Here is a 25,237-nt window from a genome sequence, read left to right as displayed (position 1 = left end):
AAAACTTGGCGAGGCAGTGGCGCAGTAGGTAATGCTGTCGCCTCACAGCAAGAAGGTCGCTGGGTCACTGGTTCCAAACTCGGCTCAGTTGCCGTTTTTGTGTGGAGTTTGCATGTTCTCCCTGCATTCGCGTGGGTTTCCTATGGGTGCACCGGTTTCCCCCACAGTCCAAAGACATGCGGTACAGGTGAATTGGGTAGGCTAAATTGTCCGTAGTGTATGAGTGTGTGTGTGTGTGTGTGGATGTTTCCCAGAGATGGGTTGCAGATGGAAGGGCATCCACTGCGTAAAAACTTGCTGAATAAGTTGGCGGTTCATTCCGCTGTGGTGACCCCGGATTAATAAAGGGACTAAGCCGACAAGAAAATAAATGAATGAATAAAACTTATGCAATCTGCACCCCCAAAATGAAAGTACAAAGACTGCCACCTGGTGGTGCAAAGAGAAAACGTATTGATATGTACTTTTTAGATCACTTTAGTACAATTTGTGTATGATAATAGAAATGCACAATATGTGACTTTTTAAAAGCAATAATACATATGCTTTAATATGATGGTGATTTGATGCTTCATAAAAGTTGCAGACACCTTTACTAATATCAAAATGCTTTTGTAAACATCCAGTTATTCTTTACACCAATGAAAAAATCGGCTACTATAATAATACTATGGGTACTATCCGCTTGTTAAGTGGTGACGTGTTTGTGACGTATGTAATACTGTTTCCGGGTCCAAGCCGCCACTCATTTGAGTGGAGAAATCATTGTCGAAATCATGTCGCACCCAAAACTAACCTCAATTCACATTCACTGCAAGCACTCAAGCGAACTAGCGAACGCATCAAGTATAAATCAGGCTTTAGGATACCTTTGTTTATGTTTAGCAGAAGACAGAAGCTCAAAAAGATTTTGAACAGGTGAAGGATGAATAAATGATGACAGAATTTCTATTTTTGGGTGAACTGTGTCTATAATGCCCATTCATATCTCTGCACCAAGTTAATGCTGTAGATATTTCCCTTGGTAAGCGTGACTGTTATTTACATCGCTAAACTAAAATACTCCCCATTTCTCTTTTTACCACATTAAACGGAAATTCATCTGTCAAGCAGTCATAATCTCTCTCCTTCCTGCGATCACTCATTCATCTCAGTCTTGGCCTGCTGTCAACTCTGCCAGTCATGCATGGCAAACATGGCATCCTGCCAACGCCAGCTAATTAATTTCAGTATTTCCACAAAGGCAAATGATTGGCAGAGCGGTGTTTGCCTTGAATCCTCATTACTCTGGATTTTCCTGTGTTTTTTGTCTTTGAGTTCAGTGTGAACGTCGTTGGAATGAATGTTCTCTTAGACAAAGGCAGCGTGAAGATACTTAGCTGCTATGATTCAGTGATTCGCTTCCTATTGAATCTTTTAGGTGATGTTATTGATTCAGTTTAGAAACTCAATAGGTAAGACAGAGACACAGTTGGTAATACTGCACCACTTATATTTACTGTATAAACATATTGAAAGTCTGTTACATTTAAATATGAATGGTTTAAATAAAAGTGTATATAATAATAATTAAAAATAAAAATCTCAAAAAAAGTTGAAATAATTAATTAACTATAATATTATTGTTCAGATAAAAAATAAAGTTATTATTATTGATTGAATATACACAACTCATCCAACACATTATATTAACTTAAATATTTATAATGTTCTCAAACAGTTAAATTATAATAGTCATCATTATTATTATTATTATTATTTTTTTATATTATTAAATTTTTATATCATTTCTAAAAAAACAATTATTTATATATAAAATGGATAAATTTAGTATTTAATTTGAATTTTAAAATCATACAAAACAAAAAAAGATAATTTTTACAAAATAATACAAATAAAAAATAAGATAAAACAATTTATAAACAATTCTAAAACAAAGAATCGAAATGATAATAATGATAATAATAATAATAATAATAATAATAATAATAATTATTATTATTATTATTATTATTATTATTATAGACTGAATATTAACAATACATACAACACATATTATATTATATTATATTATATTATATTATATTATATTATATTATATTATATTATATTATATTATATTATATTATTGGTGTTGTTATTATTACTATTATTACTATAAACATCATGCAAAATAAACAATACAAATTTTCAAAAAAAATAATACAAACAACAAAATAAAATAAAAAAATATCTAAAATGATGATGATGATGATGATTATTATTATTATTATTATTATTATTATTATTATTATTATTATTATTATTAATTGAAATAATACAAATAATAAAAAAATAATTTTAAAAATTAAACAATTTTACTTTGCCTTTAAATCTGCACAATTCTATATATATTATTATTATTATTATTATTATTATTATTATTATTATTATTATTATTATTATAGTAATAGACAATTAGCAATTACAAAAAATTCCTCACACCAATTCTTGAGCCATGATGAAATGCCAGTTAAGAAGCACTGCTTTACAACAAACAACAACTTGTCCCAAAACATCTTAACCAGAGACTGGTTTGCTGATCACTGTAAAATCCGTCGCAGGAGATCATATTCACCAGCATCACTCTGTCCCTCAGTGACTGTGACCTCCGATCGATCTCTTCTACTTTTATCTATCGCTGTATTCTTTAACTACCCTTTGAGCTTTATCACCTCATTTCAGCTCACCGTCTTTTCCCCCAAAGCTGCTTTTATATGGGCTGGCACTCCGAGGATGGCGGATCACGAACATTCGATTCAATTCTGTAGTCTTCAAAAGCTACAGTTACAAAACACGGCACATCTTCCCGTTAGACTCCACCATTAACTTCACTGCGAACCAAAAGCTGTGCTCTTGAATAAAATGAGTGGATTTTTCACTCTCGTGGGGTCTTGTAGCACACAAACCGCACATGTTTTATTTAAAGCCACTTTATAAAACTCTCCAGCTAAAAAACGAAAAAGCAAAAGATAGCGGTACAAACCGCACGACTTCTGATCTATTTATACTGGAAATCTGAACGTTTGCTATAGACGGCATTTTAAATTCAAGTCCAAATAGCGCAACTGATGCCAGAGAATCAAGGACAAATGAAAATGCTATCAAAAAATAAACAAAATAAAAATAAAATTGCTGCTATATATATATATATATATATATATATATATATATATATATATATATATATATATATATATATATATATATATATATATATATTTATATATATATATATATATATATATATATATATATATATATATATATATATATATATATATATATACATACATACATACATACATACATACAACAGTTCTGTCTGGTTGTCGAATCTGATTGGCTGATAGTCGCGATATATTTAAGTAATATCAGCACCCGTACAGCCTCTTTACCCTTTGTGTATTACTCTGCCCACAAACAGCCAGCAACAAGCAGACACTACAGATCTAAAGTGTTGTTAGAATCTTTAAAAGATGCTTGCTCAGCTGTTTAACTGTCAGCTTATGATTTGAATGCAGAAGAAAGTAGTTCCTCATACAAAAGGGTTTTTGAGACTCTCCATGTTTGATTTTGTTTTTATATACACAATTATGCCATCAAACTGTTGCATAAACGCAATAACACACTCGTAGCAGTGGGATATGGCTGTATATTGGCACTGGTGGGGGCACTAAGGCACTCGGCTTGGGAGTCTGCCAACGGACGCCTCCCAACAGTTCCGATATACAGCCATATCGCACTGCCACTTGCGTGATATTACTCATATATATATATATATATATATATATATATATATATATATATAATACATTATATTATATATAATGTATTTTTTTATATTTTAATAGAATATATTTATCTTTTTATTTGCATTAGTAAATAAAACACAAGTTAGGCCTACTGGGCAAAAAAAAAGACGTCTCTCAGAAGCTTTCATTTATTCATCCTCACTATACTCAAGATTTTGGTCTCTTTTTCGTCTCTTGTTTATTGTCATGCGGGATAAAAGAACGGCATCTTAACTTTTCGTCTTTCATGAAATGGAGTTGCCAATCATTGTATAGTAAATCAGATTCATACAAAGTAGCGCCGCTGCACAAAACAATGTTATAAATGCATGTTTACACTTCCGACTGTAAAGTGTGTTTTCTGTTTCAGCGCACTGCTACATTGAAAACATATGATTCGATTCTTGCCTTCTGATTGGTTCTCGGGATATAGCGGCTTTTGCTGTCAAAGGCAAGTGGCGTTTAGTGGCTATTGTAAACAAACTGTTATTTCTGAAAGTGCTGACGCTGGGATTTAAATGAATTCAAACAAACCAATTTGTTGAACATGTACTACTTCTAAAGCATTCACTCAGTGTCGTTAGCTCACTTTTGGCGGAAATGGCGTTTAGCGGCTTTTGCATCTGAAGCCTTCATATACAGTTGAAGTCAGAATTATTAGCCCCCTTTTGATTTTAATTTTAATTTTTTTAATATTTCCCAAATAATGTTTAACAGAGCAATGAAATTTTCACAGTATGTCTGATAATATTTTTTCTTCTGGAGAAAGTCTTATTTGTTTTATTTCGGCTAGAATAAAAGCAGTTTTTAATTTTTAAAAAAACATTTTTGCGACAAAATTATTAGCCCCTTTAAGCTATTTTTTTTTCGATAATCTACAGAACAAACCATTGTTATACAATAACTTGACTAATTACCCTAACCTGCCTAAATCACCTTATTAACCTAGTTAAGCCTTTTAATGTCACTTTAAGCTGTATAGAAGTGTCTTAAAAATTATCTAGTAAAATATTATTCACTGTCATCATGGAAAAGATAAAATAAATCAGTTAATAGAAATACGTTTTTAAAACTATTATGCTTAGAAATGTGCTAAAACAATCTTCCCAGAACAGAACAGAAATTGGGGGAAAAAAAAAAATAAACAGGGGCGCTAATAATTCAGGGGGGCTTATAATTCTGACTTCAACTGTATATGTATATGCATACATACAAACACATACGCATTATACATAGATACATAAAATATGCACACCACACATAACTGGATGCAATTGTAAAACTTTTTGTTTGTGTTTTTCAAGGTTGTCTTCTCTACTTGCTTGACTAAACTCGCTGATAACTTGTGCAGGTTTCCTCAAAGAGAATAGTGCTTCAGGCGATTGAATCTTTAATGATACGAGCTCAACTATCAACTCAAGGCATCCAATCATGCATCAATAATAGAAGCTATGGGTTATTGTAAGTGCGCTTGGTGTATTTAAACAGTTACCACCATCTCAACCACCAATTATAACCCAGAGTTATTAGATTACAAATTAAACTCTACATCAGCAACCTGCCAACGCATGTGCCTGATTCTTGCAACTGCATCAACTGCATTTCCGATGCCCGTATGATTAGAATTACCCCTTTTAGCTTTTAAATTACACACATAAAGTCATGTAAAAAAAAAAAGAAATCGCGCGTGCGCTCGCGTCTTGATAAACACGTTGTTATTTTTTTTTTAAATGTCAGAATAAAGTAGTGGCGCATGAAACGCTGACCTACAATTAGCACCCGCTTGCTTAATACCTTTTGATTGAAAGCATAAAAATAATTAGTCAATCTGCATAATTGCTAATTAGATACTAATGCATATGTACTCGCAATTAACAACAGCTGCATGAAATAAAGGTGGAAATAAATTCGCCTCTGAATGCCAAAGGAAGTGTATTAGGCTCACAAGCACAACCGCTGCGGTTTGAGCATTAGCTCGCACTCGCTTTCTTACAAATGCTCAAAAGTCGTCTTTTTTTTTCTCTTTTTTTTTTCAAACCCTCGAATTGTAGAGCTTAACAATATCCCATAATTATCATCTCAGAGGGTTGCTTTTGTTCAAATGTTTTTTGTGGTGAAGGAAATCAGCTTTCTGAAGCCTACACACGCGGAGCGGGATGTCGGGATCTCCTGCCGAGTCCAAATGGAGCCCACTCAGATACATGTTTCCCTGTGTTCTGCAGTTGTTGGCAGGAATTGACGTTGACAGTCCTGTCAACAGCATTTAGAATTCCTTTTATTTATTTTTTCCTCCTCAAATCACGATGGCAAGAGGTAACAAACAACTTTAATGCTCGAGCAGGAAAATAAAAGAGAAACTTTCGGAGATTAATTCAATCTGCGCAACAACAACAACAACAACCTCAAAACCCCGGCTTCCCCTGTGGTTGGTAGAGATCATCAGAAGTTGACAAATTAATCCTCACAGCCAGTTTTTACAGACGACTGCTTCCTGAACTCGCAGAGCATGCGGGCACAGAGAGATTTAAGCGTGGCACACAATAGACGCGCACACTAGAACGCGGCGTAGCGTGGCATCTGAGCGAAGGCGACCCACAGAGGCATCTGCTTTCAGGGCTATTGTTAAAAAAGCACCAAAGAAAAGCATTTTGTGACTTTAGGTAGAGGTAAAGCTGGAGTTTTCACATAAGCTGCCACCTTGAAAATGACTCCATTATTAAGAATGCTAGATTTTGAATGCCTAAGTAGGATTTTGGTTGTGTTGCATGTTTTTAATATATCGTCACCTTAGAATTTATTAAATGATCTAAATTCTCTTACATTTGCAAATCGGAGTAAAAAAAATATGGTAAATGCAGATAGAACCTTCTCATTCAGAAAAGTCATTTTCCGCTTGGAATTATAAGGTTCTATCTGCAAAATAATTAATTGAAGAATTACTTTTCAAGAAATACAATTACAAAATATGTACCGTAGGTTGGTGTTGTAACAATATGTTGATGCTTGAGAAAGTTACATTTTTGCTTTCTATAACATTTCATGTTTTAGGATAAATATATATATTTTTTTGTATAAATCAAGAAATGCATGCATGCAAGGCTGAGCTAAATAGTTTTTTTTTTTCAGTGCAGCTGTTAATTTTTCAGGTTGTATCTCAGCTTTAATGCGCAAAAAAACAAAGCAGCTGCTGGCCATTGTGTCAGCGATAAGATCCGATGGATGGCCGATGGCTTTCACTCCAAAATGGCGGATTCCGGGGCTGTTGCTGGGCGCTGCTGTTGCAATAGAACGTTCTATTAAGTGTCGCCTCTTGGTCATTCTAAGCTCTTTGCCTGTGGTTTGTAATGTAACGGGCAGCACAAATGTCTTGATACCTCAGGCTGTTCAAGTGCCTGATTTGTCAACTTCATGCGCCGCTGCTTTTTAGCAGCAACAACAACAGCAAAAGTAAATAAAAAAATAAATAAAAAATATAGAACTGGTGTACTTTTGAGTGAACAGTATTAAGAAAAGTTTTATTTTTCTGTCACTTTTGATGAGTCCATTCTGAATAGTGTTTGTTTTCTTTCAATAAACTGTACTAGCTGTGCTAACTGTACAAGTAACACACACACACACACACACGCACGCACACACACAAACACACACACACACATACATACATATATATATATATATATATATATATATATATATATATATATATATATATATATATATATAGTCACATTATGTACCATCTGCAGCACACACACACACACACACACTTCAAAGAGTTCAGTTTTTAAGTTGAGAGAAATAAACTTTGAAAAAATAAAACTCTTAAAATAAACTTTTCTGCTGCAGTACTCAGCCCCTCTCTCTCTCTCTCTCTCTCTCTCTCTCTCTCTCTCTGTCTCTCTCTCTTTCTCTCTTTCTGTGGAGCAGAAGTCTAGATCAACCTTTTGATATGCTTAATTAATGAAACTGGTGTGTGTATGAACTTCTTCTCTGACTTTTATCAATGCTCAGGAATCCATACTGAAGCCAGGCTTTATATTACAGTCCTCTTTCAATTAAGACAGAAATAAGCAGACTTCATTTGCTCGGGGTTCATCACTGAAAGTTGCAATAACTAGTTTTTCAACTTCAAAATCAACTCATTTATCACCTACCCACAAAACAATTAATAAAACTTTACACCAGGCTCAGATGAGTACCGTTAGATAATAATGAAAGACGTCATGTGATTTTATTTTGTTTGATGCTTCAATTTTCAAAAACACATTGGGCCCAATAGAGTCTGGCTGCAGATTTGCACTTGCACTTTCAGGCTTGCACTCTCGGACTTGCACGCTCAGGCAAACATACTTCCTCTGCAAGTGACGCCATTTACAATCGCCACCTGTGGCCGCAACAAATTCGTTTCAACACATTTTTTATCTGTCACCTTTACCTAAGTGTCTTTTTTTCTAAGACTATTCACTTTAGTTTCTGGATACATACGTCATCGGGCACAGCGGTTGCTATAGTTACAGTAAACAGATCGTAATGAACCCAGAATGCATGCCTTAAAACAGCTCTGCAGTAATGTTACACATAATCTTTGCCACTTTCTTTTTGTTAAGCGAGTCGAGACGTTCCCTTATCGAGTCGATCTCGACATTATGTTCGGAGGACCTATAAAACTGGGCTGGGATCATGTAGAGAATTTTGAAGCTGCCCTGAAACTGCGATTTCATATGGATGCATAATAAAAAAAATATATATATATAAAAAAATAATAATAAAAAATAATAATAATAAAAGTAATACTACTACTACTAATAATAATAATAATAATAAAATAATAATAACAATGGTAATTCTACTACTACTACTACTACTACTACTACTAATAATAATAATAATAACAATAATAAAATAATAATAATAATAATGTTAATTATACTACTAATACTACTACTACTACTGCTAATAATAATAATAATGATAATAATAATAATAATAATGATAATATATTAGTATTAATAATAATAATAATAATAATAATAATAATAATAATAATAATAATAATAATAATAATAATAATAGTAACAGTAATAATAATAATAATAATAATAATAATAATAATAATAATAATAATAATAATAATAATAATGATAATATATTAATAATAATAATAATAATAGTAATAATAATAATAATAATAATAATAATAATAATAATAATAATAATAAAGGTAACACTTTAAAGGTGACAAGGTACACGTTCCATTCATTTACTATAGTAGATGCAATGAAATATGCACAATTACATGTACTGTAACTAACCCTAAACAACCCACATGTTGATTGCAACCATATAGTAAGTACTAGTAATTAAGTACTCATTAGTGTGAATAGTTAAATAGTTACACTTTACCAATGTCACTCTAAAATAAAGTGTTTAAAATACTAATATGTGTTTTATTTAATAAACCTTATTATATTCACTGCTGATATTGAACCTTCAAACGGTCACATTTTTTGGTATGAAATCTAAACATTTATATGACCATTTTAAAATGACTTAGAAGTATTTATATATATTTTATAAACTTATGTAAAAACTTCACACAATAATCATTGCTGCGAGTTGCCCGAGTTCAAGCCACAGATGTAGATTTGCATGTTCCCTGTGCTTCTGAACCCCCTGTGACGTAAAAAGAAACTCAATTTGATTTGTTCATCTCATCTCTAACTGACCTCTAATTGATGTTGCCATCCGAGCCTGGTGATGCTCCCAATATAGCCCCCGTGTGTGTCCAATATTTGATTATGCGCCGGTCTCCATGGCACCGCGGCCATTTGTGTGCTAATTAATTACCAGGCTTAAGAGCTTGTAGATAATTGGTGTGTACACCACCATCAATTCCATTAAAAAGAGCAATTATCACCTACCTTATGCAAATGATTGTTTCTGAGCTCCCCCTTCTCTCTCTCATCAAATTAAAAGAAGACACTTGAGTCGTGCCGCTCCGCACTAGATCACACTTTCAATATCATATTAATAGCACGAAGAGATTCTCACAGAAACATGCGTGGCGTTTATAATGAATCTTTAGAGACCAGTAAAGGGTGCATGAGAAATCCAAGAATATCCAGCTGCAAAAAAACTCATTATAGAAGATGTACAGTACATAACCTGTTTCAACACTACAGTGAACTTTGGAGGAGTTCTCTGTCCACACAACATGCTCCACAGCAAAAAACATAGCCCTCCTTTCTGGAGATTAGGACAATTGTATAGACCCTGGCCACAAATGAGGCCCAGCTTGTCTATAAAGGTCCCAAGAGATTAAAATATTTAGATGTTAGTGTCAGTCTGTTAGTTTTGAGGATAACTGTAAGCTAGTGTGCTCCAAAATAATGACAAAATTTGCCTTTAAAAAATATAGAATTGATATAAACATCTAAAGCTTGACGTTTAGATGTTGACCACAACATTTTTTTTCCAAGTCATCTAATATACTTTAGTGTCTCATCAAATCTTGACCAATCAAATGCTCTTTAGTGTCTGACCTGTCCCCGCCCTTTTCAAGACACCTCTAATTAGCTTTCATTTGATGTGCTTGATCTTAATCACTCACACTGGCAGAGCTGTAATAAAAACAAAATACTATTAGCTGTTTTTTAATGGGGAGGAGCTACTCTATGTTCCGCATTTTATTCATTTTTCAGTTGAGATTATGTCAAACGTCAAATCAAAATGCACATTTCAAAACACTTCCCGGGACCTTTAAGAAGCTATTTTAACCCTTTAACGCATACGATCACACTGGTGTGATTAGCCTTGGCTGGTCCCTAAAGCGAACAATGTGATTAGAACGTTCAGAGTGTTCGTCATCAACTGCTAAAATTAAAATCTGATGGCGCACGCTGAATCACAGTAAGAGGTGTGTGGGCCTTGTAATAAATCGTAATTAGCTATGCTTTGAATTTTAGGTTTCAGACATTGAAATACACATAACTAAAACATACCAGTTAAGGTTTGTAAAACATACATAAACATATAATGTTTATGGAGACGGCAATAATAATTCTTTTTTACTATACTTGGACGATGTGTTGTGTTTAGTAAGATACACACTGTTTATAGTAGAATATTTTCTCTATTCCTCTACCAGCTAACCAGTTGCCTTCATGTATTTCAGAAGAAAACTACGAATAATAGGGCGTAAATCCAGCAGCTCGGGTCTCTCATGTGGTTGTTGCTCGGATAGGACTGCGATCGGATTGACAAGAAGTATTAATATTATTCATTATTTATTAAATGACTCATTAATTGTATTTTATTACCGTCTATTAAGCTGTTCAAAAGACAAAATATATGTTCTATATCATATTCGAGAATTGTAGTCAGAAATTTCAGTATATAATTAGATCATTTGACAATACTTACAGAAAAGGGCAGAAAGAAACAAAATACGATACATTGGGGCTGGTGGGTCACATGATAAACCTGAAGTTAGGGTTGGGCGATGTTGTCCAATTTAGCATCGTACAATGTCTAATGTGAAACATCTGGATGGACGATGGTATCGTTGTCATATGCGGCAATGAATTCATTATTTATGAATAATTATTAATTCATAACAAATTAATTATTTGTAGCCTATTGTTTCATCTGCCTAAGCTGAACGGTCTTTGTTTCAACTAAAACCAAATCATAAATAAATAAAGATAAGCTACACACAAATTACCACCTGTCAATCACTTTTTCCGAAAATACCGAAAGTAACTGAGATTTTCGCCAAAATTAGTACAAGCGTGAAAGCGAAAGATTAAAGCAGTGTACTGACGCTGTGACATGTTACCCAATAGAATCAAAAGAGCGAAGAGTCATTAGAGAAAGACAAGATTAATTAAATAGTCCGTTTAACAATTATAGTAAGATTGATGCAGCGGTACATCCTTGATAAACTGTCTGACATACACTGCTCTCTGGGGTTTTGTGCTCAAAGAACCCGCTGACTGCTGGAGCTCAGATGTGCGCATGACAGAGTGTGTTTGTGTGTGCGGTCACGTAATGTGCGTTTTCAGCGGTATAGTGTAGAAGAGGATTTTTCAGAAATGCAAGATGAAACATTAGTGTGGACGTGGGTCGTTTTCGTTTTAATACTAAGAGGTTTTAGTGTTAATAGGGCCTAAGTGTGTATATTTCGCAAATGGCTTGCTGCTACGATGAGGCCGGGGCGGATGATCGCGATGCCAGCTTAGCATTGTGATGATACCGGTCATCGGTGAGGGATAATGGCATCGTCCATCAACCCAACCCTACTTGACGTGTCACCATGAGAACGCAGTGAATTTTATGTTATATACTGGAAGTTGCAACAATATATTTTCTTGTAAAAAAAAAACCCACAATGATGACCACAGCTCTTGTGGTATAATACTTCTTAAATAACACTTAAGTGTTTAACTAGTCATTCCCTTTAAGATTTTGGGACATAATATACAGTATATACATACTTTCTCTCCCTATCCTTGCTTTTATGTTCCTAATATTATCAGAAATGTTGTATTAGTAGCATTTCTAGCGTCTATTACCTCTTTATGATGAGTCGCTTGATGCCAGATGTATTTCTATATCACTTTGAATAAAAGCTGAATGACTGGATGTGACTGCAAGGTGTTTAAAATGAATCCTAACTGTACCGCATGATGTAAAGTACACTGTTCAAATGAATGGAAAGGCACAAATGTGTTAACTATTTCTGACCTTGGGCGACACAGGTGCTGGAGCAGATCTATGGCTCTCTGCGATGGGAAAACTAGGTCATGGAGTGCTATCGCTGAAAATATGAAAAAGCCGAACATCTTTGCCGCATGAGACCCCAACAGGGAAATCATCACTAAATAAATCAAGTGCATGCTGAGACCAACAGAGCTCCTCTCTCTCTCTCTCTTTCTGCCCAGAGAGACGCAACTGACCATTAGCGTATAAATACACATACTTCCATCACGCCTCTTGTCACGCAGGAAGTGACCTTAAACCCTAACGTGACATATTAGGGGCAAAGACATATACATCAACTGTTTTCTTTTGACCAAGCTTTCCTAGTTATACTCAAGGTGAAAATGAAAGTTCTGCTGGTTCATAATGCAGAGATGAGAAAAGCTGAAAAAAAAACTTCCTTTCTTATCTTTCGTGTGCACACACTGGTTTTATGTGCTTTCTATTAATTGTTCCCATATGGCACAAATTTAAGGAACCAAAAGTATGACATTGCAGTAAAGAAAATAATGTATGAAATGTTTGTTTTATTTGATGTACTCATTTTTTATTGACAAACTTGTAAAATCTTGGTACAACTATAATAATAATAATAATAATAATAATAATAATAATAATAATAATAATAATAATAATAATAAGAAGAAGAAGAAGAAGAAGAAGAAGAAGAAGAAGAAGAAGAAGAAGAAGAAGAAATGAACAAAAAATATATAGTAACAAAATATGAACAAATATGTAATTTTGATATTATGCATATTGTATATTATGTATTACTTATATTTTATTGCATATAATTATATATATATATATATATATATATATATATATATATATATATATATATATATATATATATATTTTTTTTTTATGTATTACAATGTAAGGATTTTATGTAAAATATATTACAACAAAAAAGGCAAAAAAATATTTATTTTTAATTTTAGATAATAATAATAATAATAATAATAATAATAATAATAATAATAATAATAATAATAATAATTATAATAATTAAAATAATTATAATTATAATAATTATAATAATTATAATTATAATAATATTAACAATAATAGAACACAAATAAATGTATTAATAAAATATGCATATTATATATTAATGCATTTTATAATCTATTATGTAATTTTAATGCATTTATTTATTTATTCATTACAACATAAGAATTTTGTGTGAAATTTAATACAACAAAAAATGGCAAAAATCAAATAATAATAATAATAATAATAATAATAATAATAATAATAATAATAATAATAATAATAATAATAATAATACAATCTATTAATAATAATAATAATAATAATAATAGTAATAATAATAATAATAATAATAATCATTGAACAAAAATAAAATATATTAATAAAATATGAAATATGTAATTTTGATATTATGTATATTATATATTTTATCATATTATAAGCATTTGTTTATTTAATTATTTATTTATTTAATGTATTACATGTAAGAGTTTTGTGTCAAATGTAATGCAACAAAAACGGCAAAAAATAATAACATTAATAACAACAACAAAAATACCACAAATTAATAAAATAAGACCAAATATAAAAAAATCTGATACGATGCATTTGTGATTATTAAATATGTATTCTTATTTATTTTTTTATTTATTTATTTAGGTATTTAATGTATAACAATGTAATTATTTTGTGTCAAATATAATGCAACAAAAATGACAACAAAAAAGCTAAAAAACAAACAATCATTTATTAACTATAAATTTATTATTATTATTATTATTATTATTATTATTATTATTATTATTATTATTTATTTATATTATTATTAAAAGCTATTAATCTTTAAAGCAGCTCTCCTAGTGATTGTAGTTTCACAAACTGTCATCCATCTAAAAATGCATTGTCTGAAATTCCCAATCAGATACAAGATATAACAAGACATTTAGTCTTGCTTTCTAACTCCTGCCATGCTGGGTGGCTCCATCTACACACTCACTGACATAAATACACACCAAACACCAAATATAGTCTGACGAACAGGCCTTCTGTCATTATATACAGCATCAGAGTTCACAGATTAAACAGAAACGTCTCACTGCGGCTGGTTAACATGATGTGTAAAGTAAAACACAGTGAAAGAAAGTTTCCAGAGAAAAGCTTACATATTGAATCTCCTAATGAGCATCTACAGCGTTTCTGCACAAACATGCATAATTATGCAATCTTCCCGTCTCCGTCTTGTATTTATTACAGCTACATTTACTTCGTTCTGTACATCATGAGAGCACTCTATTTACATTGAGAGCTGTTATTGCAGAACATTAAGTTGTTGTACATATTGAGTGGGAAGGCGAATAATGAAAACCATCATCTGCGATATTCATCTCGCTCTCTGGCGAAAGCTCCTCCTGCTCTGTTCAGTTCAGAAGAGCATTGAGACGATGACAGAAGAAGAATGAGAAGTGTAAGATTGAAAAAAAAGGCTTTTCACACTGTGCTCATCATTGCTTGACACTTTTGACACAGGTTTTTAAACCCTGCTCCATTTTTAGGGATGTTAACTCTGAATTGTGATGCTAAATGTGTAGAATGTGATGTTAAAATGTTACAGGTTGATGCTTAGCAACCAACAGGAAATCACATGCCTCATATCCACATGCACTATACATTAAGAGAAACACAGCTTGTAGGAAATAAACAACTGTTTCAGAAATTCAGGAAAAAAACTGCATCCCTAATGTGTGGGTTATCATTATTACATGACTTTCTGGAATACTTGATTCTGATTGGTCAGTCACAAAAATCCAAGTTATGCTATTCCGAGATAACAACTGTATCCCATCTAGATTTTACCATTAATACCCTCTATTAAGGTTAGTTTTCGCTTTAGGGAATGATGCAAAACTAAAACCTCCTACTCACTATCCCATTTCAGTTGGAAGTACATCAACAAACTAAAATAAAGGTATCAACAATTTCCAATCCACGAAGACTTTAAATCAGGGGTGACCAAACATGAGCTTTATTAAGGAGCTTTAATAAACATTGGGAGTTGAGTAGTAAGTCCAAATTCATAGTGTTCTAAAACCAACCCAAGGTCAATCTGATTATGTACCTCTATATATGTTTCTGGACAGCGCCAAATATGTCCCAGGAGCTACGTTTTTTTGCAGTTTTTGTTTTCGCAAATCCACCATAGGGCGCTGTGTACGGTTTTTTTAGATCTCAAATTTCTCTCGTACTTTTCTTGCGTTAATCCACCAGAGGCAGCTGTCGACTGATTGGTCGACTGACCCACCCTCCACCTTCCCTAATCCCAACCATTAGTGTTTTTAAAAGCACCAATTGACCTAAAAAAACCACTACCCTTAACCCAACCATTTACAAAAGCAATACAGAATAAGAAAATCTCATCCTGATTTTCACCACGTTTTCAGATTTTACCACATTCTCACCATGTTATTTACTTGCTTATTTTATGTTTTGCCTTTTGTTTTTGTTGTACCTGCTTTCTGGAACCGTTCTTCGTCAGACTAGAACCTTGTCATGATGGTCAACTCCACTCTGCCTTAAATCCTTCGATATACGAGCCACTTTATAAACTGCTAATGGCGGGAAAGCCGCCGATAAGGAGGTAAGCAGTCAGCTGGTAAGCACAAAAAGGAATGGCATCATACTGCCCCCCAGCGTGTTTTAAAGATGAAATGCAGCCATACATTCCTCTGGCTACATAATTTGCGCTCTCCAGAAATGTATACAGGGTTACATTTTCAGAATGAGCCTATATCAAGAAAAAACAGTAGACGAGAAGTACCTAGATGACCTATTACTTCCAGCAAGAATTCAAAGTCAATTCAAAAGAAGCTACGCCATGATGCCATGTGAGAGAATTCAGAATTTGGAGTGAAGCGACACAACTGACGTTGATAGGTCATGTGTTTGACAAATGGCGAATGTAGCACCTCTGAGTTCCATTTATATTACTTACATGAATAAACTTTTTTAACGGTCGTGTAGTAAATTCAAATTCAGATGTGGTACATACTCAAGTAAGCGATTTAGGACGCAGCCACTGTGTTGTGAACTTACATTTACTTTTAAAATTGAGTTGTGTTTTGCATCATACTATTTCAAGAGTTCCCACTTGGATATGCTTGGCATTTAAAACAGGTTTGGAATGCTTTCCCGGGAGAGAACCCTGAGCTTGGAGATATTTAAGCCCAGGGTTCCCGCCTGGTCAATAAGCATATACGGGGATCCGAGATCAGGTAGGTCTCGATAGCTCCCCTTTTAGAATAAAGGGGGGAAAAGGAGGAGATGGGGTGGAAGGGGGGTTTCTTTCCCAACGAAGATAGAGCAGTAGGGAGAAAATGATCCATTTATAGTGAGCTAGGATCACTCTGATTGGATTGTTACTGATTACGGATAAGTGGCCAGCAGTGCTCAATCATATCACGTGCTCATCTTGAAATTAGTTTATGAAACTTCACAAAGTTGCAGCCAAACATGATATAATATGAATACTGACATATATAAACAGGTCATGTGACACCAATAAAATACAAATAAACACATTAACCCAAGGGTTAGAATGACCCTCAGTTAACTAATGTTAATGACCCTCTGCCCTAATGTTATGTTTTCCTAAAGATCGCTCATTATTCATTCGTATTTGTAATATTATCTGTTTAAAGCCTTTATTTATGTATTTAAAAGCATGAGAGAGAGTGATGTTTCATACATGCGCTATAGGGATGTCCCCACCAACGTCAAGGTCGAATCTACACCCTTGGAAGCTTGTGTTGACATTGAAAAAGCACATTGGAGAAGAAAAACACGTTCTGTGAGAACCGCCCCTAAGAATGACCCTCGGTTAACTCTTCCAAATGCGTAAAGCCATGATGTTGTGTGTTTTCCAGAAGCTCACTCACCAGAGTTGGGGTCCGAGTTGCCATCAGCTTCGGTCCTCTTGTCCGGGGAGGCCTGCTCGTAGAAGTCGTCCTGCGCCTGCACCAGAGGGAGAGGGTGTGAGAGGAGCGGCCCACTGCCCACCGGCTCATGGTCCCCCAGCCCACTGTCACTGCAGCTCTCCTGAGACCCATCCGGCAGGTGAAACGTGACGCGCCGCTGCGACTATAACAGCAAAAGCAGAGACAGAGCCAAACGTTAAAGCTTGTCTCCTGAACCAATCTCTTTACTCTTACCACTGACAGTCTGTAATCAGCACTGACAGCGCTTTAGTAATTGGAATAGATTTGTTCACTTTCATAGAAGCGAACATATCCGACTTTTTTTGGAAAATGTCTATAAATACGGTCAGCAAGCAAACACAAGTCACGTTTCACAGCACAAAGCTCTCAGCACATGCGTGTGTGATGTTACAGTACATGCACAGTGATGTGCTGTGTATGCAAAGTGAAGCGCTAATGATATGATGTGTTATAATCACTTAAAATGAAAGTGGTGTAACAAGGGCATGTGTGGTAAGCAGAGAAACTACGATTTATATATCATTAATATACATATATTCAAAAAACAATATGCTCACACCACCTAGGTTTGAAGTTATTGGTAGCACTTTATTTTAAGTCATAATCCATAATAACAACTTATAAGACCATTTACTTATTTAACTGCTAATTATCTGCTTTTTTAAAAGTTATCAAGACAGTAGTTGGGATTGGGGTTTGGGTCAAATTAGGGATGTAAAATAAGATCCTACTTTAAAACTACTAGCATACAGTCAATATCTTAATAATAGGCAGTTAATAGTGCAAAATAGAGTGAATAGTGCAAAACTATGTGCTACACTAAAAACTAAAAAGTGTCACGAGATCATGTATTATTTTCGAAAGACTGAATATCACACAAACTGAAATACTGCAGATGGTTGTGTAGCATTTATTTTAAACCTACAAGTGCTCAGCATAAATGAGTATGCCCCATTTTGGAAATGCATATTTTTTATCATTTTTTCAGCAAATATAGGTAATATGTTTTGGTCCACTTAAACAAAACAGATTTATTAAACAGGTGTATTTATTAAAATGATATTTTAGTCATATATATATATATATATATATATATATATATATATATATATATATATATGACCAAAAAATAATAATAATGATAATAAAAAATGAATAAATATATATATATATATATATATATATATATATATATATATATATATATATATATATATATATATATATATATACATTTTTTTATTTTATTTTTATTTTTATTTTTTTGTGTAATTCAAACATTTAGAAATTAAACTAAAGAGGCAGTTGTTGTATACATTTTTGGTGATTCCTAATATGAAATTTAATCATAAGCTTGGCAAGCAATTTTGAAGAATTCAGACATTCAGACTGAATGTCCAAGCATACTGCTAGAGAGGCGTTTCAAAAATGGCCACCTAGTAAAATGACTTGCCTTAAAGGAACTTTGGTGTAAGTGCGACTGTGTGTGTGTATGCTATGTCCCCACAAGTATAGCAATACCAGTACATTTTGACTTTATGGCGGAATCGGCTCATAAATCCTACAGAATAAAGTGTTTTGAAAATGTAAATATGCAGATTGTTCTCTGTGAAGATTTGGTTTAGGTGTAGAGTTGGTATAGGAGGATAGAATATACAGTGTGTATAGTATTAAAAAAAAAATATGCCTATGGGAAGTCCCCATAAAGATATCAGTGCAAATGTTTATGTGTGTGCACGCTTACAGTATGTATCTTCTTATCAATGGCTTGCGTGCATAATAATTTATTCACAGTCCAACATGTTTATTTGCAAATACCCTCTCTAGTGCAATTACAGAGAACGATCGCACATGCAATTTACACAGTTCCCGTCACTTTTAAAAACACTCCTGCGCCGCTGATCTCTGTCCGCTTTGCTCATTTTGAGCAAACTCCAAGAAATTCTAATGACATTTCACAAAAAGTCCAGCGCCGAACTCTCCGCTAACCTTTCTGAGCGAGGAGTTGGCTTTTTCCTGCACCGTCTCTGTCGACTGTCTTAAACGACTCTGCTGTAATTATTGGCAAAAAGCAAAGGTCAGCCAATCTCAGCGCTATGCAAATGACCTCATTATATAATTTGGAGCGTTTCTGAAAGCAAGTGACATTCAATTAGAGGTAAAAAAGAGAGGGAAACAGTAACTTCAGCATGAGCTACGAACCACTTACTGTAGACAAACCACAGCGGCTCCGTCCTCACAACTCACAACAACTACACTGACCCTTTCACCTTCGAACCCTTCGCGCCCTAAAATGATCACGCTAGGAACTATTTAACAATATGCTATTATACGCAATAATCACATCGAAGGATATGCAAAGTTGACTGGTAATTGATCACTTGCATGTGTTTTTTAAGGCCTGTGACATAAGGCCCCTTTTACACATGAAGTCCTTTCCGGAATTACAGGCAATTTTCCAGAAAAATGTGTGAACAGGCCCCTTTTAAAAATACCAATAAATTCGTTCTGGCAATTTTCTGAAAAGAGAAGTTGTAACATTACCGGTAATTCTATGTGAACACAGAACGAACATTGCCGGAAAGAGCGTGTTCACAATTAGAACACGCTGAAGTAAGACGTCTTCTCCAGCCAAGCAAAAAATTCAGACACATTTACATCCATGCTCTTTATGAATATAAAAGCCTTTAAATATATCCACAGACACGTTTAGCTGCTAGATGTTAGTTAGATAATGTTTATATGTTTCTTCTCAATGCCAACTGTGTGAAAAAATATTCATACAATGCTTATGTTTGTTGAACTTCAAGCTCTGCTTCAGTTGCTTGACGAGTGTGCACGTGAAGCAGTGCTCTGGTGAGCACCAGCACACACACATATGCTGTTTCTCCATATGTTTTCATTGAAGTTGTTCACAATACTTATCCATCCACAGAATTTGTAATGTAGTCAAGTGTGTAAATGTTTAGCTGCGCTTGAAAATTATCAACAAAAGTCAGATGCCTTCTATGTTTACGAATACATTGCAGATGTTTAGAGCTCATTTCTGGTTAATGATGTCAGAATTTACCAGTATTTTGGAATGGATGTGTGAATAGTCTTTTCCGGAAAAATTCTGAAACTGTCACGGTCACCAGCGATCCAACCTGTTCAGATCGCTGATAAACACGGACAGCTAACAGACTACAAATCCGCCATCATGCAACACACACACACACCTGCTCCAAGTCACCACTGATTACACTCTCACAGCTGATGCTGCTCAATGACTGATTACACACACACATATATACGGCTCACTTTGAGACACTCATTGCTGAGTCTTGTTGAACTGAACTGTGAACATTATTACACATTTTCTTTGTTTTGTTTTGCTGTGTTAAACCCTAGCCTTGTTTTCTTGTTTTACTCCTGTCTGCTGCCTTCCTTCTGACCACTCGCCTGATATTTGACTACGACTCTGGATTTGCCTGTTTACATCTGTTTGCTCCTGTGTTGACCGTTGCTTGTCTGACCATCCCAATTAATAAATCCTGCATTTGGATCTGCACCCCTGTTGTCAGCATCACTTCATTGTAACAGAAACGCCCTCGCCTGTGTGAACAACACTTTTTTGAATCTACGGTAAAGTCATTCTGGTAATTTTCCATATATATACCGGCATCACTGTGTAAAAAAAGGGGCTTTATAAGGATTTCTAAATGCATTGCTGTAACTAATCGTGATTAATTCTATTGAATTGTGTCTACAACGAAGCCTATGCAGTATTACTTTGCATTTAAATATATTCGATGACTGTACCTGAATACTGTTAGACTCCTAGGAAAATGATAAAACACTGTTTATTTCATTTGTATCAACACAAAAACGACTTATTGTATTGATCTATGCTTGTAGATTGTCATATTTTACGCATATTCACTAACCTTTGGCATTAGTAAGCCATTTGCACCCACAGAACTGCCGCTCACTGGATATTTTATCTTTTTCAGACCATTCTCTGTAAACCCTATAGATTGTTGTGCATGAAAATCCCTGAAAATTTTCTGAAATACTCAGACTAGCCTGTCTTGCACCAACAACCATGCCATGTTCAAAGTCACTTAAATCAGCTTTCTTCCTCTTTCTGATGCTCGGTTTGAACTGCAGCACATCATCTTGACCATGTTTTCTCTGTAAACCCTAGAGATGGTTGTGCGTGAAAATCCCTGAAAATTTGCTGAAATACTCAGACTAGCCTGTCTTGCACCAACAACCATGCCATGTTCAAAGTCACTTAAATCAGCTTTCTTCCTCTTTCTGATGCTCGGTTTGAACTGCAGCACATCATCTTGACCATGTTTTCTCTGTAAACCCTAGAGATGGTTGTGCGTGAAAATCCCTGAAAATTTGCTGAAATACTCAGACTAGCCTGTCTTGCACCAACAACCATGCCATGTTCAAAGTCACTTAAATCAGCTTTCTTCCTCATTCTGATGCTCTGTTTGAACTGCGGCACATCATCTGGACCATGTCTACATGCCTAAATGAGTTGCTGCCTTGTGTTTGGCTGATTAGGAATTTGCATTAACGAGCAGTTGGGCAGGTGTACCTAATAAAGTGGCCGGTTAGTGTATTTGAAAAAAAACAAAAAAAAAACAAAGGAGGGCTGATAATTTTGACTTCAACTGTATATAGCAGAACAACAAAATATCAAAATGTTACTTTGTTCGCGATATGACACCTAATTAGCATTATTTATTTATGCTAATTCATGGGGGGAATATTCAAGCTGAGCTACTTTACCTGTTGTCAAAATCTGCATTTAAAGTTGCTGAAGTGACAAGACACACTGTGAGAAGCAATAAAATAGGTGTAAAAGTGAAGTGTGAAACTCTGTTTATGAAGCTCAATCATAAACAAACAAAAAAAGAAGAGAGTTGGTGGCACAGTCTGTTTGAAGTGTTAAATACTTTTTTTTTATCACTGAAATCTGCCTTTGAAACTGTGCACATAATGTGTGCGCATACACTATGTGTGTATTAGTTTATTAGGATAAAATATCATCATCTTCTTCAGTGTTGTTAGCCACGAGCCAAACTGTTTTATGGGGGATTGATTGTTTAATGACAGATATTAAATTTGGCTTACTGTCCACACTCTAAAAATGCGAATTAATAAAACTATTAACTTTTTTATAGGCAGCACGATGGCTCAGTGGTTAGCACTGTCGCCTCACAGCAATAAGGCTGCTGATTCGAGTCCCTACTGGGTCAGTTGGCATTTCAGTGTGGACTTTGCATGTTCTCCCCATGTTGGTGTAGGTTTCCTCCGGGTTCTCTGGTTTTCCCCACAGTCCAAACACATGCACTATAGGTGAATTGGATGAACCAAATTGTGTAAAACATATGCTGGATAAATTGGCGGTTCATTCTCCTGTGGTGACCGCTGATAAACAAAGAAACTAAGCCGAAGGAAAATAAATGAATGAATGAATGAATGAATGAATGAATGAATGAATATATACAGTTAAAAATCAAAATGATTAAACCCCATTTTATTATTATTTTTTTTAAATATATCCCAAATGATGAATAACAGACCAAAGAAATTTCCACAGCATGTCTGATAATACTTTTTCTTCTGAAGAAAGTCTTATTTGTTTTGTTTCGGCGAGAATAAAAGCAGTTTTTTCATTTTTAAACACCATTTTCATGTAAAAATTATTAGCCCCTTTAAGCCCCTTTTATTGAACTATCCTGACTGGTTAACCTAATTAACCTAGTTAAGTCTTTAAATGTATCTTTAAGCTGTGTATACATATATATATATATATATATATATATATATATATATATATATATATATATATATATATATATATATATATATATATATATATATATATATATATATATATATATAGTTGAAGTCAGAATTATATACATGAATATACACACACATGTGAAATTGAGTTAAACATAAAACATAAAAATGTAGAATTATAGACTAATTAGCTAATATTATAAAAACACAACAACAATAATTAATTAAATCCCTAAAACACTAACTAATGAATTAATATAATTGCCTGTGTTTAGTAAAAAAATGCATATTATATTAAGTTTGTAAATAACAGTTTTAAAAAGTTTAAGTGATTGTGGAATTAATTAATGCTAATTTTAAACCCATTAAATATTCAGAATGACTAATTTTGACTGGACTAATTATTTGAAGCCAAGCAAACTAAAACATGAAAAATAAAAATAAATATTAATATAAAGAATTATGGTAATATTTTAAAGAACAAAATTGAGTTGAGTTAAAAAAAATTACTTCCTAAAACATAATTAGTTTATGTATCTATTTGTTTCCACTGTTGGAAGAGCAAAATCATCTATATTATATTATATTATATTTTATTTTATTTTATTTTATTTTATTTTATTAAATTATATATATATATATATATATATATATATATATATATATATATATATATATATATATATATATATATATACATAAAGTCTTATTTGTTTAGTTTCGCCGAGAATAAAAGTAGTTGCAGCTGTGTAAAACATATGCTGGATAAGTTAGCGGTTCATTCCGCTGTGGCAACCCCTGAATAAAGAGACTAAGCCGATAGAAAATGATTGAATGAAGAATTATTTAACAATTTAATGCACAGTTTGGCAAATTAAAATACAGGTAAAGAAGTTTTATTTTTAAGAGTGTTTCTGACTGCCTACACACAGTTTGGTAACTGATACGGGTATCAATTCCTCTACAAACCACAAGTCATGTGTAGTATTTTATTCATATGATATTCTTTGGTTCAGTCGAAACAAACCACCATATTAATCTCTCATATCATAATACAATATCATCAAAGCAATACTGCACAGATCAGCTTTCAGAGTGAAATGCAAGCCTTTAAGGCGGCGTCCCAATGAGATGCTTGAAAACACCCAAAGCAGCCTGAAATGAACACAGGTATGAGTTCACACTTCACTTCTATTATAAGCCATTGCAAAGCAGGTGTATGATTTTCTGCATTACATATACATTAAATGCTGTGATAATGAATCGTCATATACCTGATCCAAGCTTTTGAAATATTTATTGATGCATGAATATATGTGTGTGCGTAGAAATGCACACACTGCATTTAAGGCAGGGAAGATAGGTGGGGAAAATGCATGATGACAAAATACTCACTGTAAACTTTTGTAATGGTAACAAAACAAACAAACACAAAAAAATTATAATAAATAATAATAATAATAATAATAATAATAGAAATAAAAACATGTATTTGTAGTAATAATGTAAAAATATATTTGTAGCAGCTTTGATTTCATTTCAATTGATCTTGCTTTCAAAAATATAGATTATTTATTTATTTAGGAATAAATGAAAATAATTTAATAAAAATGATAATGACAGAGACACATTACCCTGTTTATTGCAAAAATGCATTAAAAATTATTAATAATGTAATTTTCAAGTGTTCAAAAATTTACATTTTAATTAATGGGTGCAAACACACCTCTGAGCCCAGTGTTATTTATTTATTTTTAAAGTAGGTTCTTCTGTATTTTATTTATTTTTTCTTAATGATTTTTCAATTCCCTGAAAGTTAGTATGTGTGTTTATAATGTACACCCTGTTTGC

The 25,237-nt window shown here is 33.4% G+C and overlaps 1 protein-coding gene across 1 annotated transcript in view; it reads right to left on the bottom strand.

Moving 5' to 3' along the window:
• pcdh9 (protocadherin 9) overlaps positions 1-25,237 on the bottom strand; it is a 535,263-nt gene that overhangs the window by 167,839 nt on the left and 342,187 nt on the right. Inside the window, exon 4 of the mRNA XM_087256448.1 lies at positions 17,522-17,723. Coding sequence (XP_087112574.1) covers positions 17,522-17,723 — 202 coding nt within the window. The remainder of the gene's footprint in view (positions 1-17,521; positions 17,724-25,237) is intronic.

This window comes from Danio rerio, chromosome 6 (assembly GCF_052040795.2).
Source record: "Danio rerio strain M-AB ecotype USA chromosome 6, GRCz13ab, whole genome shotgun sequence".
Taxonomy (NCBI): domain Eukaryota; kingdom Metazoa; phylum Chordata; class Actinopteri; order Cypriniformes; family Danionidae; genus Danio; species Danio rerio.
This window is presented reverse-complemented; position numbering and strand designations above follow the sequence as displayed.